We start from the raw sequence: 16,549 nt of genomic DNA, 5'->3' as shown, positions 1-16,549 counted from the left end.
TGATACAGACATATCCAAGAAGACTCGAAGCTGTAATTGCTTCCAAAAGCACATTCTCTGAAGTATTGACTTGGGACTGAATCCTTTTGTAAATTACATATATCTGCACTTCATTTTCTATAAATTTGTAAAAAATTCTAAAAACATGCTGTCACTTTGTATGACAGTGTAGATTTTGTGTAAATCGGTGACAAAAATTTAAATTCATTCCATTTTAAATTCAGGTTGTAACACAACAAAATGTGAAAAATTCAAGGGGTATGAATACTTTCTGAAGGCACTGTATATAAGATGCAGCTTCTATTTGAGTAATTATGTTTGAAACTTTTTGTGGTTGCCTTTTTGTAAATATTGATACTTGGTGTACTTGTTCTGTTTTGCAGTGCCGGAACCTTACCTCGAAATCATAGAGCAGCCAAAGCAGGTGATTTTGGGAAAGGGTTTGAAGCAGAGGAGGTTGAAGATGAGGTTGGGAGTATTGTCAGAGGGAGGTGCTGGTTAACCGCTTTCAGAGCAGTGTTGTTATAATTAAGAAAAGTTTGTCTTCATTAAAGTATTTTATTCCTGTTCTGGTAGATTGCTTTGTGCGAACGTGTAAAGCAATTTGCTGACATGAAATTTGATAGTTGCTATTTGCCATTCAGCAACCATGAACTTCCTCATGTTTACTTATCAGAGTAGTGGAAATTCCGTGCATTGTTGCAAGTACTGTGATTCTTTATCTCTGGCTGTTTCTTTATCGAGTTGCAATCGGTTAACCAGGTTTAATGTAATAATTTTGATACAAGTGTACAATTAGAGAAAATAGTAGATTTGTTTTGTCTAAAAGTTTTGTGTTGGTACAGTATATAGGCTAAAATAATTCTTCAGATCTGTCTGTCTCTCACAGGGGATGTGTTCATGTTTTGGTGAAATATATCAGGATTGTAGAACTCCATTAGGTTGAGGATTTCTCCCATGTGGTTCTCTTTCCACATCTCTAAAATGTTCGGTGAAGCAAATCAACTATTGGCTAAAAGTAACCCGCGTGTAATGTAGAGTGAGTATAATGAAACGGTGTACAGGTGTCGCCAAAAGGCTTTCCAAATACGGCATTGTTGTGTTGCCATTAAAGCAGAAATGTGTCCAGGATTTAATCTTCAAAATCCAGGCTAACATTGTTCCCTGAAGGGCTTGTTAACAAAAATGTTGGAAAAAATATCTAAGATTTAAAAACTATTTGATTGAAGATCTCTCAACTTTGGTTTTCTCTCCATTGATTGGTCAATCCAGTCCTACGTCATTTGTGATTTTGTTGGGTTATATGCATTGAGCATTTGCGAAAACTATCACCTATGCTCGAGTGAAACGGTATTTTAGGTCATGCCATCTCAAATCTCGAAGAGATGAACTTATAAAATGGGTCATCCGTCTGGTCCGTTAACTTTTTGTTATTTTTGCTGCTCCTCCCTCATCACCCAGCTGATTGTTCTAAAACTTGACGCCTGAATACAAGGCAGTAGATCACACAAGTGCTCAGGTTTCATTTTTTCGATTTCAAATCATGGGGGCTCCCCGGGGCTGGGGAGAGGGGGGGAGGGGAGGTTATCCCCCAAATTTCAGATCCCAACTCGTCCCTTATTCACCAACCAATTGCTCTGAAACCGAATACAGCCCTCCTACTCGATGGCCCACAGGATGACTCGGTCCTAGATTTATTGATTTTGATTTTATTTTTTTTGGGATCAAGGGGGCCCCAGAGGAGGGGGATTGCCACCTGAAACTTCAGACCCCTACTTGTCCATTATTTACTAACTGATTGCTCTGAAACTCGATGCAGCCCTTCTACTCGACACGTCCGCATGATATCACTCGGTCTTTGATTTTCCGGTTTTTAATCAGGGGAGCTCCCAGGGGTGTTCCCCAAAATGTCAACCTCAAGAGATGACCGTCGGCCCATCCGGGGCTATTTTTGTTGTTGACATGGTGGCAATAAAGAAAAAGCATGTCTAAGACTGAAGCTTAAAAATGCTACCTTGAACACTGTCCCTGAATGGTTAAATTGAAATGATACTCATTTTCTGATGCTGATTAAGTCAGATGCACAAAATCAGAATACTTCTTTAATTCACAATAGAAAGACCATATGGCCTGTCAGGCTGATGTGGTATAAACATGCAGTTGGTGTTATGAAGGCAAGTGGTGTAAAATATTGTTTTTGTTTCACAGCATGGCTTTCGTTTTCGTTACTCCTGTGAAGGTCAGTCACATGGAGGCCTTCCAGGAATAACAAGCAGGCAAACAAGGAAAACCTATCCAACTGTGAAGGTGAGGAGAGACAATATGCACCACACAAGAAAACACTTGCCAAGCAGTTTGAGAGTGCGCCATTCAAGTTGACCTGTTGTGATCTCTGCGCATTATTAATCCCCTACCGGTGTACACCGGAGGGGACTATAGGTTTGCACTCCGTCCCTCCGTCTGTCAGTCTGTCCGTCTGTCAGTCCGTCACGCAAAGAACAGCAGTCCGGACTTTTTTTCTAAACTCTTAATGCTAACGATTTCAAACTTGGTACATGGTTTCCTCATGATAAGTTACAGATCAAGTTCGAACTTCACGACGTTTCGATCATTTTTGACAAAGTTATGGCACTTTGAACTTTGGTAATTTCCCCAACAGCTTTCCGGATGACAGACTGCCGGTAGGGGACATGTATTGCAGCGCAATACTCAGAATGCTTGTTTAAAGTGATTTTTTTTTAGACAAAGGTTCCAAAGCCAACAGCTATTTCATTGTTCTCGTTTTATTACACTCTTTGTTTTCTTTTCTCAAAGGAACTGGGAGCTTGTCTTTATAAATGAATTTAATGCAAATACATTAAAACTGGTTTTATTTCACTTTCATCCTTTTTTGTATACAGGGATGAGGCTCGTGGAAGAGCTAAAACACGAAATGGATCAGTACACAACACAACAAAAGGAACAGTAGAGAGGGGGAAAACAGCCACAACAGAGTTGAAGGGCAATATAAAGGGAGACTTGGACAAACCATGGGTGTTGGGAGGAATGAGAGGTAAGGGACGATGCATGGGGTGCACAAGATGGAAAGAGAAGCAAACTCTCAGGAAGGAAAAACTGGAAATTTGGAACATGTTATTGGTGGTGGAGTGGGGATGGGGATGGTGGGTTGAAGGGGTAGAAAAGGTCATGGTTTTGGATGTTGGATGATATGAGATGGTGGCGAACAGCTGTATTCAAGACTTGGAGCGAAGAGTGAGATTGAAGGGTATGTAGAAATTGGTTCCACAGGTGAGGAAAAAGAGGAACAAATGAGTGGAGGTGAGCAGTGATCCTGGATTTTGCGAGTTTCACCAGAAGGGGGTTGATGGTGGACCGCATGCTTCCTGCAGAAACCTGGGGGAACAAATCATGTAAAGGGCAGAGGGTGCAAGACAAAATTGAGGTGGTAGAAGACAGAGAACACCGACCTGTCTTCAATGGGGAAAGTGATATGCCCATAGACTCCACTTCAGCACGGGAGATTCCAATAATCTTGAAGGCCTTCGTTTCCACGGTGTCAAGCTGAGCAAAGTGTGAGGGGGCGCAGTACTTCATCAAACTGTGGACGAAGGTCTTATAGGTGGATATGAAAGAGAAAAAGAGGATTTTCCAGAGTCAGCGAGATCGTTGATGAAGATTAGAATAGCACTGGGCCTAGAGCACTGTCTTGGAGCACTCCAGCCTTGACATGCAGAACACGACAAATCGGCTTCGGAAAACTTCGCTTTAATAAGGTGGAAGCGGCAGCTGCAGATTCGTCCAACACGTGGAAAAATCCCCAAACTGGAAGTCTCAAAATTGTCGCACATGCAAGTATATGTCACGTCAAACATGCAAGTATACATCAAGGTAACACATACAGCAGAATATTGGGCCCATCTACATCTGCCCTAAATGTAACAGACTCATAACCTGAAGGCACACCTGCAATGCAACAGCTGCCATGTATGGCTCCACCAAATATGTCACAACTGCTCTCTAATCAGAACAGACAGACCACATGGTCCGAGAGGAGGCCTTCTCATCCTTGTTCACAAGGACATCCCATTCATCAACCCAACTATATCAAGCTGACATAACCATTGAAATTAACTCGGTCAAAATCAAAGCAGCCAATAAAATCTACAACTTCATCGACATTTAAATTCCACCGATCACCTCGTGTTCACCTGATTACACTCAAACCCTCCCAAGTATTTGTGAATACACTCAACCCCACATGAGGGGTTGACTTCAATGCTCACAGCTCTACCTGGTTGTCATCCCAAACTAAAAACGAATGTGGACAGCAAATTTGTACTCGACTCCAACAGCTAACCATGATGATGATAATAAACAACCCACTCAAATGGCTGGCATGAATGATAACAACCCACTCAAAAGAACCCATAACCAAACCGCAACCTCCCCAGACATTATGTTCACCTCACCCTAACTGGTCATAGTCTCCTCTTGGAACACATTATGCAAATGACCTCTGACCACCTGCCTATTCTTATTACAATCAGTTACATAAGGCATAACTGGACCCCAGAAATGTAAAACTTTTCTCAATAATTATCAGAGGGCCAAATGGTTTCAATGGGTTCAGACCCCTCCGCTCCATGACTACATATCTCACCACTTTAACACTGCTCATTCTGGATGAAACTTCCCAAACATACCCTACTCACCACCATAGACATTAACAAAGCTTTTGATACAATATCCAGACACACACTTGTATAAAAGATTATTGCAACAAACATAGACAACAATGATGAACTGTGAATCTGAAACTTTATCTCTAGCAGACAAGCTCATGTTACACTCAACAACATTGATTCGTCATATAAATCCCTCCCAGACGGTGTCCTGCAGAGATCCGTTCTTTCCCCAGCACTTTTTAACCTTTTCCTCCATGACATCCCAGGACCCCCACCTCCTGTGACAATCCCTGCTTATACAGAGACCTTAACATAGCAGCACGGAACCATACCACAAATGTAACGACTCACTTACTTTAACAATACATAACACAATTCTATGGAGAAACGCAAATCTAACAACCGCCCAACAATAAGAATGTACTGTATAACCAACAACTTCCCCAAAACAGAAATCCCAAAATATTTGGAATTGCATTTGACCCTGACATGACTTTTACTAAACACATACAACAAACCACAGCCAAAGTCAACCAAAATTCCTACACTTAAGCACTAATTCACTAACACTAAATGTGGTGAACAAAAAAGGTCCTCTACGAGCCTCCATTTTGTGTATCAATAAAACTAGTTGGAGTACACAGCATTGCCCGGGTAAATTATTGGGACTGTAGGGGCAGGGGGACAAGGAGAGAGGAGTAAGGGATGAAGGGGGATGAGAGTGGGGAAAGGGGAGGGAGGGAGGGAGGGAGGGAGAAGGGAAAGGGAGGGAAGAGATATTGTGGTGCTGCGCACACACGACTCGATTGCCAGAGAGGTAGGCCACAACGCGTTGGTATAACAAAGAGTCTTTATTCAAAGCTCGCACTTCAGCACTGGGCGGGCTCGAGCTGAGACCCCGAGGCCACGCCTAGTCCCCGGGCGTGGCCGATCGGTCGAAAGGCGGGGCATGTGCTGTCGTTCCCCGCCTGGACGCTCGCGCCACCCACCGGTGCGCGGAATTATTGCCCCTTGTGCCCGCCACACGCGCCCCCCCAGAATTCCCGCGCACCTGAAGGGTGAGTTTGCGGGGAAGCTGGATGACCCGGCCGAAACGCCCCCTGGCGATGGGTGCCAGGCTGGGGGGTAGCGGGGCTGGGGGGTGCCGGGGGTCCGACCGCCGGGGGGCAGCCTCGACGTGGAGGCAGGGCTGCTTGCGGGGGGTGGTCCGGATCGAGGTGGGCTGGCTTGAGGCGGTCCACGGAGATGCGATCCGGGGCACCGCCGATGTCGATGGTGAAAAATTTGTCCCCGGTCTCCAGCACGCGGAAGGGCCCGTCGTACGGGGGCCGTAGCGGTGCCCGGTGGGCGTCGTGCCGGACGAAGACGTACTTCGCCGTGCGAAGCTCCGGGGCGACGTGGGAAGGCGGGCAACCGTGGTGTGCCGTCGGCACCGGGGCGAACCTCCGGGCGGTCTCCTGAAGGGCGGAGCGCTGTTGCGCCGCGGACCAAGGAGCCGTGGAGTCGGGGATAAATTCACCCGGTACCCGCAGTGGTTGCCCGAAGACCAGCTCCGCCGAAGACGCGCGCAGGTCGTCCTTGGGTGCCGTCCTGAGGCCCAGCAGGACCCAGGGGAGTCTGTCGACCCAGCCGCCGTCGCGGAGGCTGGCCCGGAGCACGGCCTTCATTGAGCGATGAAAGCGCTTGCACAGGCCATTGGCCTGGGGGTGGTAGGCCGTGGTGCGGTGTAGTTTCACCCCGAGCCCTTGCGCCACCGCGGCCCAGAGCTCCGAGGTGAACTGGGGGCCGCGGTCGGACGAGATGTCCGAGGGGGCACCGAACCGGGCAACCCAAGTGGCGATGAAGGCTTGCGCCACATCAGCCGCAGATGTCGCCGCCAATGGGACGGCCTCCGGCCACCGTGTGGTGCGGTCCACCATGGTGAGGAGGTGGGTGAACCCCCACGTGGGGGGCAGAGGTCCCACCAAGTCGACGTGCACGTGGTCGAACCGACGCTCGGGCACCGTAAACGGGGCCAACGGGGCCTGGGTGTGGCGGTGGATCTTTGCGCGCTGGCAAGCGAGGCACGTCCTGGCCCAGTCGCGGACGTCCTTCCGGAGGCCATGCCAGACGAACTTCGCTGCGACGAGCTTCTGGGATGCCTTCGTGCCCGGGTGGGACGCCGTGGATGGCGTCAAACTGGGCGCCGCCAGCCAGCGGGCACGATGGGGCGAGGCCGGCCGAGGGAGACGTCGCATAGGAGGGCCGCGCCGCGGCGTCGAACGGCACCTCGGTGACGCGGAGGCCCGTGAAGGCGGTCCGCAAGGCCTGGTTGCCGGGGTCGGCGGTCTGGTCCTCCGCCATCTGGGTATAGTCGACCCCGAGTTGGACCGCGTGCACGACGGACCGGGAAAGGCAATCCGCCACCGGGTTGTCTTTACCCGCCACGTGACGGATGTCCGTCGTGTACTCGGACACGGCAGAGAGGTGACGCTGCTGCCGCGCCGACCATGGCTCGGTGACCTTGGCCATCGCGAACACAAGGGGCTTGTGGTCGACGAAAGCCGTGAACGGGCGGCCCTCCAGCAGATGGCGGAAGTGTCGGACCGCCAGGTGGAGCCCGAGCAGCTCGCGGTCGAAGGTGCTATAGCGGCGTTCGTGCGGGCGAAGCTGACTGCTAAAAAACGCCAGCGGTTGCCAAGCACCACGCACCCACTGCTCGTGCACCGTGCCCACCGCGTAGTCCGACGCGTCGGTGGTGATGGCGATCGGTGCATCGGGCGCCGGGTGCGCCAGCATGGTGGCGTCGGCCAGGGCCAGCTTTGCGCCCGCAAACGCCGCGTCCATCGGCTCCGACCAGGCGATGTCACCTTTGCCCGGCTTGCCCCGGAGGGCCTCGTGCAAGGGGCGGAGGAGCTGGGTGATGTGGGGCACGAAGCGGTGGTAAAAATTTACCATGCCCAGGAACTCCTGGAGCCCCTTGATCGTGCGGGGCCGCAGGAAATCCCTGACCGCCTCCACCTTGGCCGGTAAAGGGACGGCCCCGTGCCTGGTGATGCGGTGCCCCAAGAAGCCGATGGTGGCGACGCCGAAACGGCACTTGGCGGGGTTGATGATGAGGCCATGCTGGCCCAGGCGTTCGAAAAGCGTGCGGAGGTGGAGCAGGTGCTCCTCCCGGGACGCGCTCGCAACTAGGATGTCGTCCAGGTAGACATAGAGGAAAGGTAAGTCACGCAAGACGCTGTCCATAAGCCGTTGGAACGCCTGGGCCGCATTCTTCAACCCGAAAGGCATTCTCAGGAACTCGAAGAGGCCGAAAGGGGTGATGACGGCCGTCTTCGGGACATCATCCGGTTGGACGGGGACCTGGTGGTAGCCCCGGATGAGGTCCACCTTGGAAAACACGGTCGTGCTTGCCAACCGGGTGGAAAAGTCCTGGATATGCGGGACCGGGTAGCGGTCGGGGGTGGTAGCATCATTGAGCCGGCGGTAGTCCCCGCACGGCCGCCATCCTCCGCCGGGCTTCGGCACAATGTGCAGAGGAGAAGCCCAAGCGCTGTTGGAGCGCCGTACGATCCCCAGCCGCTCCAGTGTGGCGAACTCCGCTTTCGCCACGGCGAGCTTCGTGAGTTCGAGTCTGCGTGCCCGGGCATAGACCGGTGGCCCGACCGTGGGTATATGGTGCTCCACCCCGTGTTTAACGGCCCCCGCTGAGAAGGTGGGCCGCGTGAGGGCTGGGAAACTGGCGAGGAGGCGGGTAAAGTCGTCCGCTGCCGGAAGGGTGCAAACTAAACTCGCCGGACGGAACCTTCCAGCAAGCCGCTTGGCAAGCCGTTCGGTGAGCCGCTCAGTGAGCCGCTCAGCGAACAAGCGAGCGAGCTGAAGGTTTCGGCCTGGACGAGCCGTCTGCGCTTCACGTCGACCAACAGCCCATTCACGCATAGGAAGTCCGCACCGAGCAGTGCCATTGGCATGCTGGCGGTCACAAACGACCATTGAAAGCGCTGCCCTCCGAACCGCAGTGAGAGGCAATGCTTCCCGAATGTGCGGATGGGCGTACCGTTGGCGGCAAGCAAAGCGGGGCCCCGGCCCGCGGTTTGCTTGTCGGACGTGGAGGCGGGGAGGACGCTTACCTGTGCTCCTGTGTCGCAAAGAAAACGGCGCCCGGACAAGGTGTCCGTGATGAACAGGAGGCTGCCGGAATGGCCGACGCTCAGGGCTGCTAATGAGCACCGGCCCGGTCGTTTCCCGACCTGTCAAAAGAGCACGGCGGGCGACACGTTTTAGCCTTGCGGCCGAACCTGGCGTGGTAGTAGCACCAGGTTTGCGGCGGCGGCCGTGGTGTTGGCGGCGGCGGTAGGGGGCGGGGCGCAGCAGCGGCCACGAGGGAAGCCGGGGGTGCTGTAGCCTCTGCCCCGGGATCCACTACGGCAGCACCGTAAACCGACCGCGTGTCGCAGGCCGCGAAAAACTTGTCGGCCTCTACGGCCAGGGCGCGGGGTTCCATTATTTTGGAACCGGCCAGCGCGAGGCGTACCTGTAGAGGTAGCTGGCGTAGGAAAAGCGCCCGGAATAAGAAATCCTGGGGCTGGTCACCAAGCAGCGACAGTATAAAATCCATCCGGACGGATGGTCGTGTGTCGCCGAGTTCGGGAAGGTCCAGGAGGCGGTCGGCCCGTTCGATCTCCGTGAGCCCGAACGTGGCGAGCAGGAGACGTTTGAGCGCCTCGTACTTGTTGTCGCCCGGCGGGCGCCGAAGGATGGACACGACTCGGGCGGCAGTGCCGGGCCCGAGGGCGGCGACCACGTGGTAGTACCGGGTCTCGTCTGCCGTTATGCCTCGGAGCTGAAATTGAGCTTCGACCTGCACGAACCAAACGTCGGCTTGCGCTTCCCAAAACTCCGGGAGTTTAACTGCGACGGCGTTGGTGGCCATGGCGCGTTCGGTGGTCAGCAACGGCTGAACCAATCGGGGTCACCAGTGTGGTGCTGCGCACACACGACTCGATTGCCAGAGAGGTAGGCCACAACGCGTTGGTATAACAAAGAGTCTTTATTCAAAGCTCGCACTTCAGCACTGGGCGGGCTCGAGCTTAGAGCCCACATATATGTACCGAGGCCACGCCTAGTCCCCGGGCGTGGCCGATCGGTCGAAAGGCGGGGCATGTGCTGTCGTTCCCCGCCTGGACGCTCGCGCCACCCACTGGTGCGCGGAATTATTGCCCCTTGTGCCCGCCACAATATACTGTATATTTTCCTGAGTTAGGTTAAAAAGGTTATTATAGTACCCTCTGCCACCACCACCAGATGGCGCTACACAGTACACATTTACATAGACAATTTATGCCCCCTCTCCCCCCCCCCCCCACCCCTCCCCCAAGCCTCCCCCACAGCCCCGTATCAGGTCACAGCCACATAGCCTATGTTAACCCCGCACAAAGTTGTATTTGTACCCCGAGATTTCCATCTTAAGGAACAAGTGAAGACTCCATCTTTTGTCGTGTTGTTGCAACCTGCAACAATGCACCTTGCGGGCATCGCTCCTGTTTATTCAACAATGAAGGTTGGAAGTTGATGAGTATCTATCAGTACGCTACTTGATCGCAATATGAATATACGTGAAAACGTCGCGCTGCAGCTAGCATCGGGCCGATCGAATTTGATCTCATCCGGACTTCGTTCTGGATATGACGTCAGACGTCACGTGTCCGTACATACGTGAAGATCGAAGTTTTTTGGGGGGCGGACTTAGCGGGGTAGGAAGACATGTAAAATTGGCAGAAAAAAAATGTTTTCAAAATATTTAGGTGAATTTGTTCATTTAAAAAATCATGATTTCATGTTGAAGAAAGTCATAGCTACTCAAAGAAGTCCAAGAGCGTCTGTATTTCAGTGGACCTTTAAAGCAAACATGAATAATATTGTTACGTTTGTGGGAATGTCAATCTCTATATATAAAGGAGGTGTGTGTGTGTGTGTGTGTGTGTGTGTGTGTGTGTGTGTGTGTGTGTGTGTGTGTGTGTGTGTGTGTGTGTGTGTGTGTGTGTGTGTGTCCGTGTGTGTCCGTGTGTCCGCTTATAACTCAAGAACTACACATCGGAGAAAAGTTTTAGACACAGATTCGGAATCAGCATAAAATCCCGGTGGTTTTAGGCTACGTTTTATTTTAATATCAATGGTTTTAAAAAACCGCACCAGCTGCAATTCCATGGTGTCGTTTGTGGCGGCGCTAGATGTTCGGGGTGTATTGCAATGGTTTGTCGGGTTTGGCTGTGGGTCAGAATAGCTCCCATTTCCTTATGTTCTTCCACTTTTATTTTGATTCTTCTGTTACAACGCCTTCCTTATCTACCTTATATCCCCCCGATGAGGCCTCTACATAATTTCATGCGGCAGAATTTCGTGCATTTTGAGTGAAAGAAGTGAGACGAAGTTGTAGGAGGAAGAAGAGGCGCGGTCACTGTGGAGGCCTCGATCGTGAGTGGAAATGGCGGGAATTGCGTTTGTATCGCAAAGTAAAGGATCTGCATTCATTTCTGAACTTGCATTGGTGGATTGTTATACATCTGCATTATTTTTCATAAAAAAACTTTATGCTGAACTTGAAGGCTCCAAGCACGGACTATATATATAGCCCTCATTGAGGTAAAAATAGAAGTAAAAATCCTGCTATCGCTTGCCAAGCTAGCCGTTCCCCCCCTCCCCCTCCCCCTCCCCCTCCCCCTCCCCCTCCCCCTCCCCCCTCCCCTCCCCCCTCCCCTCCCACCTCCCCTCCCCTCCCCTCCCCCCTCCCCTCCCCTCTCCCTCCTCCCCCCTCCCCTCCCTCCTCCCCTCCCCCCTCACCCCTCACCCCTCACCCCTCCCCCTCCCCTGTCCTCCTCCCCCTCCCTCCTCTTCTCCCCTCCCCCCCTCTCCTCCTCCCCCTCCCTCCTCTTCTCCCCTCCCCCCCTCTTCTCCCCTCCCCCCCTCTCCTCCCCTCCCCACCCTCTCCTCCCCTCCCCCCCCCATTACCCCCCCCCCTTTCCTCCTCCCCTCCCTTCCCCCGCCCGGCAATGCCGGGTACTTCCCATGGCCAGCTGTACGTGGGCTGCTCGAGGGTTGGAAAACCAAGCAATCTTTATGTCTTGGCACCAAGTAAGAAAACCAGAAATGTTGTATACCAAGAGGTTTTGAGAAATTGAAAATTGACAAAACATCATGTAGGAAATGTACAAAGGTGGGCGGTCCGCTTCGAAAGTCCGCTTATCCGCTTATCCGCTGCAGCGGACTAACGTTTCGAAGCGGATAAGCGAATCGGAACAACCCCCGGAAACCGAAGCGGATAAGCGTAAGCGGACTACCGAAAAAATTAAAGCGCATCGCGATTCGCCAAATCAGCTGTTAGCCTGAGCCGTTACTCTAGAATTTGTGAATATTTATTTAAGTGAATAATAAGTGAAACCCTAACAACTCGGCTCTCGCCCAATCTCTTCCCGCTCGAGTTCCGTGATGCTTGGGTAACTCTATTTCTCAGGCAGAACACGCCGCTCCCGAGCTCTGCCTCGGTCGAGCGCGTGTTCAGCTACGGGTCGGACATCCTCAGGCCTAAGAGGTCGGCCTTGGCTGCACCGAACTTCGAGGCCCTCGTCTTCATGAAGGGCAACCTCCAAATCCTCAAGAAGGCCCACGAGGTGGAGGAGGAAGACGAGGACTAGTCAACAGACTGCTAGTCTGTTGACTAGTAGACTCTCTTGTCAAAGAAAGGACGGGCAAATTGATTTTTCTTTAATGTAACTTGCATATATTAAAATTATATTTAAATTAACTGTAGCGTAGAGTAGAGTCGAGTGGAAAACTTAATCTATCTATAATTCCAGTAATCTCTGTGTGTATGTGTGTGTGTCTGTGTGTGTGTGTGTGTGTTTGTCTGTGACCGCTGTTTCTCGACAACCACGGGTCGATCTAATTGAAACTTGACAGGTATATTGCTGGGGACCCCGAGGATGTGCCTTTTCAAGGTTTGAAATTTAATCGGACAAGTGGTTCCCAAGGTATGGTCACCGTACTCGCAAGCCGTTCGCTTTGGCTTTGCGAATGGACCAAACCATTTCATGTAAATAGAGGGGGGGGGGGGGTTCTACCGTACTCGCAAGCCGTTCGCTTTGGCTTTGCGAATGGACCAAACCATTTCATGTAAATAGAGGGGGGGGGTTCTGTGGTCGTTACTGCCACGTGGGTTTCAAAGTTTTTTTTTTGTTGTTGTTGTTTGCACGCATGTTTTTTGCACGCACGTACGGGCAAGCACGTACGTGCGGGCACGCCCTAGTTTCAATAAATTTTGAATAAATTTTATTTAAATAAAAATGTATATTTTTTATCTTAAAAGCTTTGTTTGTCTTTGTAGTAGTTAGAAATGGCTATTTAGGCTTAAAAAGCATTAAATTCCCTTTAGAAACGTCAAAAATCGCTTTTAAAACGTCGAAGCGCTTTAAAAAAATCGAATCGAAAGCGGATAAGCGGATAAGCGGTAAGCGGACTAAGATTTTCGGCCGCTGAAGCGGATAAGCGAATCGGACTACACGGGCTGGCGGTAAGCTGGCGATAAGCGGTAAGCGGACTTAAAATTTTCCGAATCGCGCCCACCTTTAGAAATGTACTGTGATATTGCTCTAAAATATACATGTTCTTTTCATCATATATTTGTATTCTTCTTATTCAACCCGGGCGAAGCGGGGTACCTCAGCTAGTCGTTTATAAGCATGCATAGACGATTTGTGTTGTTTAGGGTGTATTGCGCAAGAAATTCCAGGTCAGCTGTGGATCCCAAATAGGACCTTTTTGGATTTATTTTTCCTTTTTCTTAAAGTTTACCCCATATCCACTCCCTTTACGCCATGTGATTTTGACTGTTGGTGGTGGTACAAATAACAGCTTTGGAAAGAATTCAACCCTTTTTCTTTCAAGCAAGAAAGTGCAGGAAAAGAGTAGTAAGAAGAAGAAGAAGAAGAAGAGCGTCTCTCGGCAGCGAGGTTAAAAAAAGAATCCTTGCTTGTGGCGTGAACGGCTTGAGTGTGTTGGTGCGAAGGGCTCGATCTCTGTGAATTATATGAAGATTCAGTGTGCATGAAGGAGGTGTACAAAAAGGAAAAGAGCGTATTCTGTGGAAAAGAGCTTCTTTGGGTCTCTGTGGAGACGATCGGTGCTTCACGCTGTGAACGGTCTCGGTGTGTGCTACATGAAGGAGTCAACCTCGATGAACTTCCTGAAGGACTTGTTGTGTTGCATGAAGGAGGTTAAGGAAAGGAAAATGATAAAAGGAGAAAGGAATTGCAGAGTGTGATGACTGGTCCATTCACGTTTGTTCCCGCTAAGCCCCACTCTGACGAGCGTCGATGAAACTGCCCTTCAAACAGGCCTGGACCCCATTCCATTCCCTCCCCCACATCCGTTTTATTTGAATTCCCTGCGAATATTTTTTTTTTTTGCTTCCCCTTCCTTACCCTGGGTTAGATAGAGGGTGACATTAGTCACCCTGTAACACACTTAGTCGGGAGTGACGTTTGGGACTCTGGTCCTCAGCCCCATCATCCGTAACAATATACTTTCAATTTAATATCAAAATGGTAATTTGAAGATCTTTGCCTTGCAGAAACTACCTTTGGAAACATTGTTTGGCAATGACATGCACATTGATAGTTGTAAAAAGTTTGTGTCAAGTCAGCATTCCATCTTGCAAACCAATGTGCCTTTGCTTTAGTTTACGTAAATGAATCATGAAGTCATTTCTATCCTGCTATTAAAGTTAGTTCAGTGTGACATGATATTGCAAATAGATGTGGGTGGTGTGCCTGTGGTTCAGGGAACTTAGCGCACTGTAAACTTTGGAAATCCCATAGCTGTTTATGGTTTCTTTCCACCCTGTGGTTAATGCACATTTCACCAGGAAGGACATATTATAAGCTGCCCTACCCCAGGTTTCAAGCCGAAACAGACTACTGCGTACTTTGTATTTAAAATGTCCTTCTATTAAAAAATGAATATATTATCTTGCAGAACAGCAGAGGTCTTTTATCAACTTGTTTAACAGTGGACCTTTTGTTTCAGGTGTAGGTTTGCATCTTTAAAAGCAATGCTTTGCATAAAAGGAGTGTATACTAATTTGCATTGACAGGCCTCAACCCATGATACTGCCTTGTATAAAGGAATGGTCAATTTTATTTACGTGAATTCGGCTCAGATCTCAGAAAAAAGTATAATTCTGTATGTTGTGATATCGATGAATTACAAACGTTGAAGATGAAATGACCTGAATATAAACAGTCACTTTAGTACATTGTATTGTCCTGGCAAAACTATATTGTTACAAAAGTGTGAGTTCACGACGACCCAAATTCTCCCCGAAAACAGTTATGTTTATTTGCAATAGTGATGGTCATGGGGAGGGAATATATTAATAAATAAATGATGCCACCAACAATCCCCATTTCCCTACCGATACTTGCACCCACAGACCAAACGATGCATGGGAGCCTTAATTATATTTGTTTTAGGGCCCAGCAAGCACACCACGGTAGAGTGGACAAAGGGAAGTCACGAGACTAGAAGGAATACCATGCGATGCCCTGTGGGACATCGCAGGATAACCACTGTTGTGGCCGCTCTACAGGGATGAATGATTGCCACGTCCATCACTCCGCCTCCCCACTGATGCTGAAAGGAGAGGTCATAGCTCGGGCCAGATCAAAGTGGCGAACAAATGTAGCTTCCCATATGCCAATTCTGGGGATCTCAAATTCTGCCCTCAGCCTTTAAAGGCCTTGGCCCCATGCATCAGTGATGATGCACCACACTCCTCCCCTCTCACTCACCATTGGACATTGGCCCGATTTGATGGGTGGAGGACCCGCCCCCTCCTACTTGTCACTTAGAGGGTTCCTCCCCCTCCCACTCAAAAAGGAGCGAAGCCATTTCCATGCCTAAACTGGTGCCTGATGATGTTGAGTCTCCTCGGGCAATGATGGTGTATGCCATCGTATTTCCTTTCTATGGCTGGTACACATGAGTAACAGTGTGGTATAGTCGGGGAGGGGGAGGGGGGGGGTCGCTCCTCTCCATCCCTCTGCTGGCCGTTGGGGAATTCTCCCTCTTCCGCCCGTGCTGTTGGAGTCGACTGGACTCTCATCCACCAAAAGTGCAGAGCCATCTGCCATTTAAACCGCATGGCTGCGGACCGTTACCCTGGTAAGGGGGGCTGACAGGTACTAAATCTTGCCCACAGGTGACCTGGGGTTATGCAAGGCAGTGGCATCCATCCCCCTGAGGTATCAGAAGACACCCGCATACCCAATGATGTGCCTGATTGCCTGCCAGAATACTTAAAAGAACATTTAGATAGATTGACAAAGGAAAGAACATTAAAAATAGGCTCCCAGGAATAGGGATTTTTAGACACAAACACCAGGGTAGGTAGATGTCATCTATCTATTACATAAGCAACGCATATCTAATATCACAATTGATTTAAAAAAAAATCACAAAATATCAATTAATTACGTTATGCTTATTCTATTTCAAGGTGTCAAACCCCTTCATGTCAGTACTATCTGCTCCCCCTCGTCCTGCCCCCTCTCAACTAACACCCCCAACCCCTCGTTCCTCCCCCTTCCAGCTTCACCCATGCCCCTCCCGGCTTCACCCCCTCCCCTCACCCCCCTGGCTTCTCTTGCCGCATACCCTCTCCTTGCTCTTTTTTTTTCTCTCCATCCCGACATCTTAATAGCAACTCCTCTTCCTGTGGACCTCAAACATCCGGGGCCTCCGTTCCAACTTGACAGATCTCTCAATCCAGTCCGCTGCCAATAAACTGGACATCATCTGTTTAACAGAATCCTTCTTCCCACAGGATG

At 50.2% G+C, this 16,549-nt stretch overlaps 1 protein-coding gene across 8 annotated transcripts in view; it reads left to right on the top strand.

Annotated features, from left to right (window-relative positions):
* NFKB1 (nuclear factor kappa B subunit 1) overlaps window positions 1–16,549 on the top strand; it is a 475,515-nt gene that overhangs the window by 386,063 nt on the left and 72,903 nt on the right. For all 8 annotated transcript variants that reach the window (XM_078776548.1, XM_078776547.1, XM_078776544.1 and 5 more), the window contains 2 exons: window positions 384–424; window positions 2,209–2,307. In XM_078776548.1, the coding sequence (XP_078632674.1) occupies window positions 384–424; window positions 2,209–2,307 (140 nt within the window). The remainder of the gene's footprint in view (window positions 1–383; window positions 425–2,208; window positions 2,308–16,549) is intronic.

The sequence above is a fragment of the Myxine glutinosa genome, chromosome 4 (genome assembly GCF_964187855.1).
Source record: "Myxine glutinosa chromosome 4, kmMyxGlut1.1, whole genome shotgun sequence".
NCBI lineage: Eukaryota > Metazoa > Chordata > Myxini > Myxiniformes > Myxinidae > Myxine > Myxine glutinosa.
This window is presented reverse-complemented; position numbering and strand designations above follow the sequence as displayed.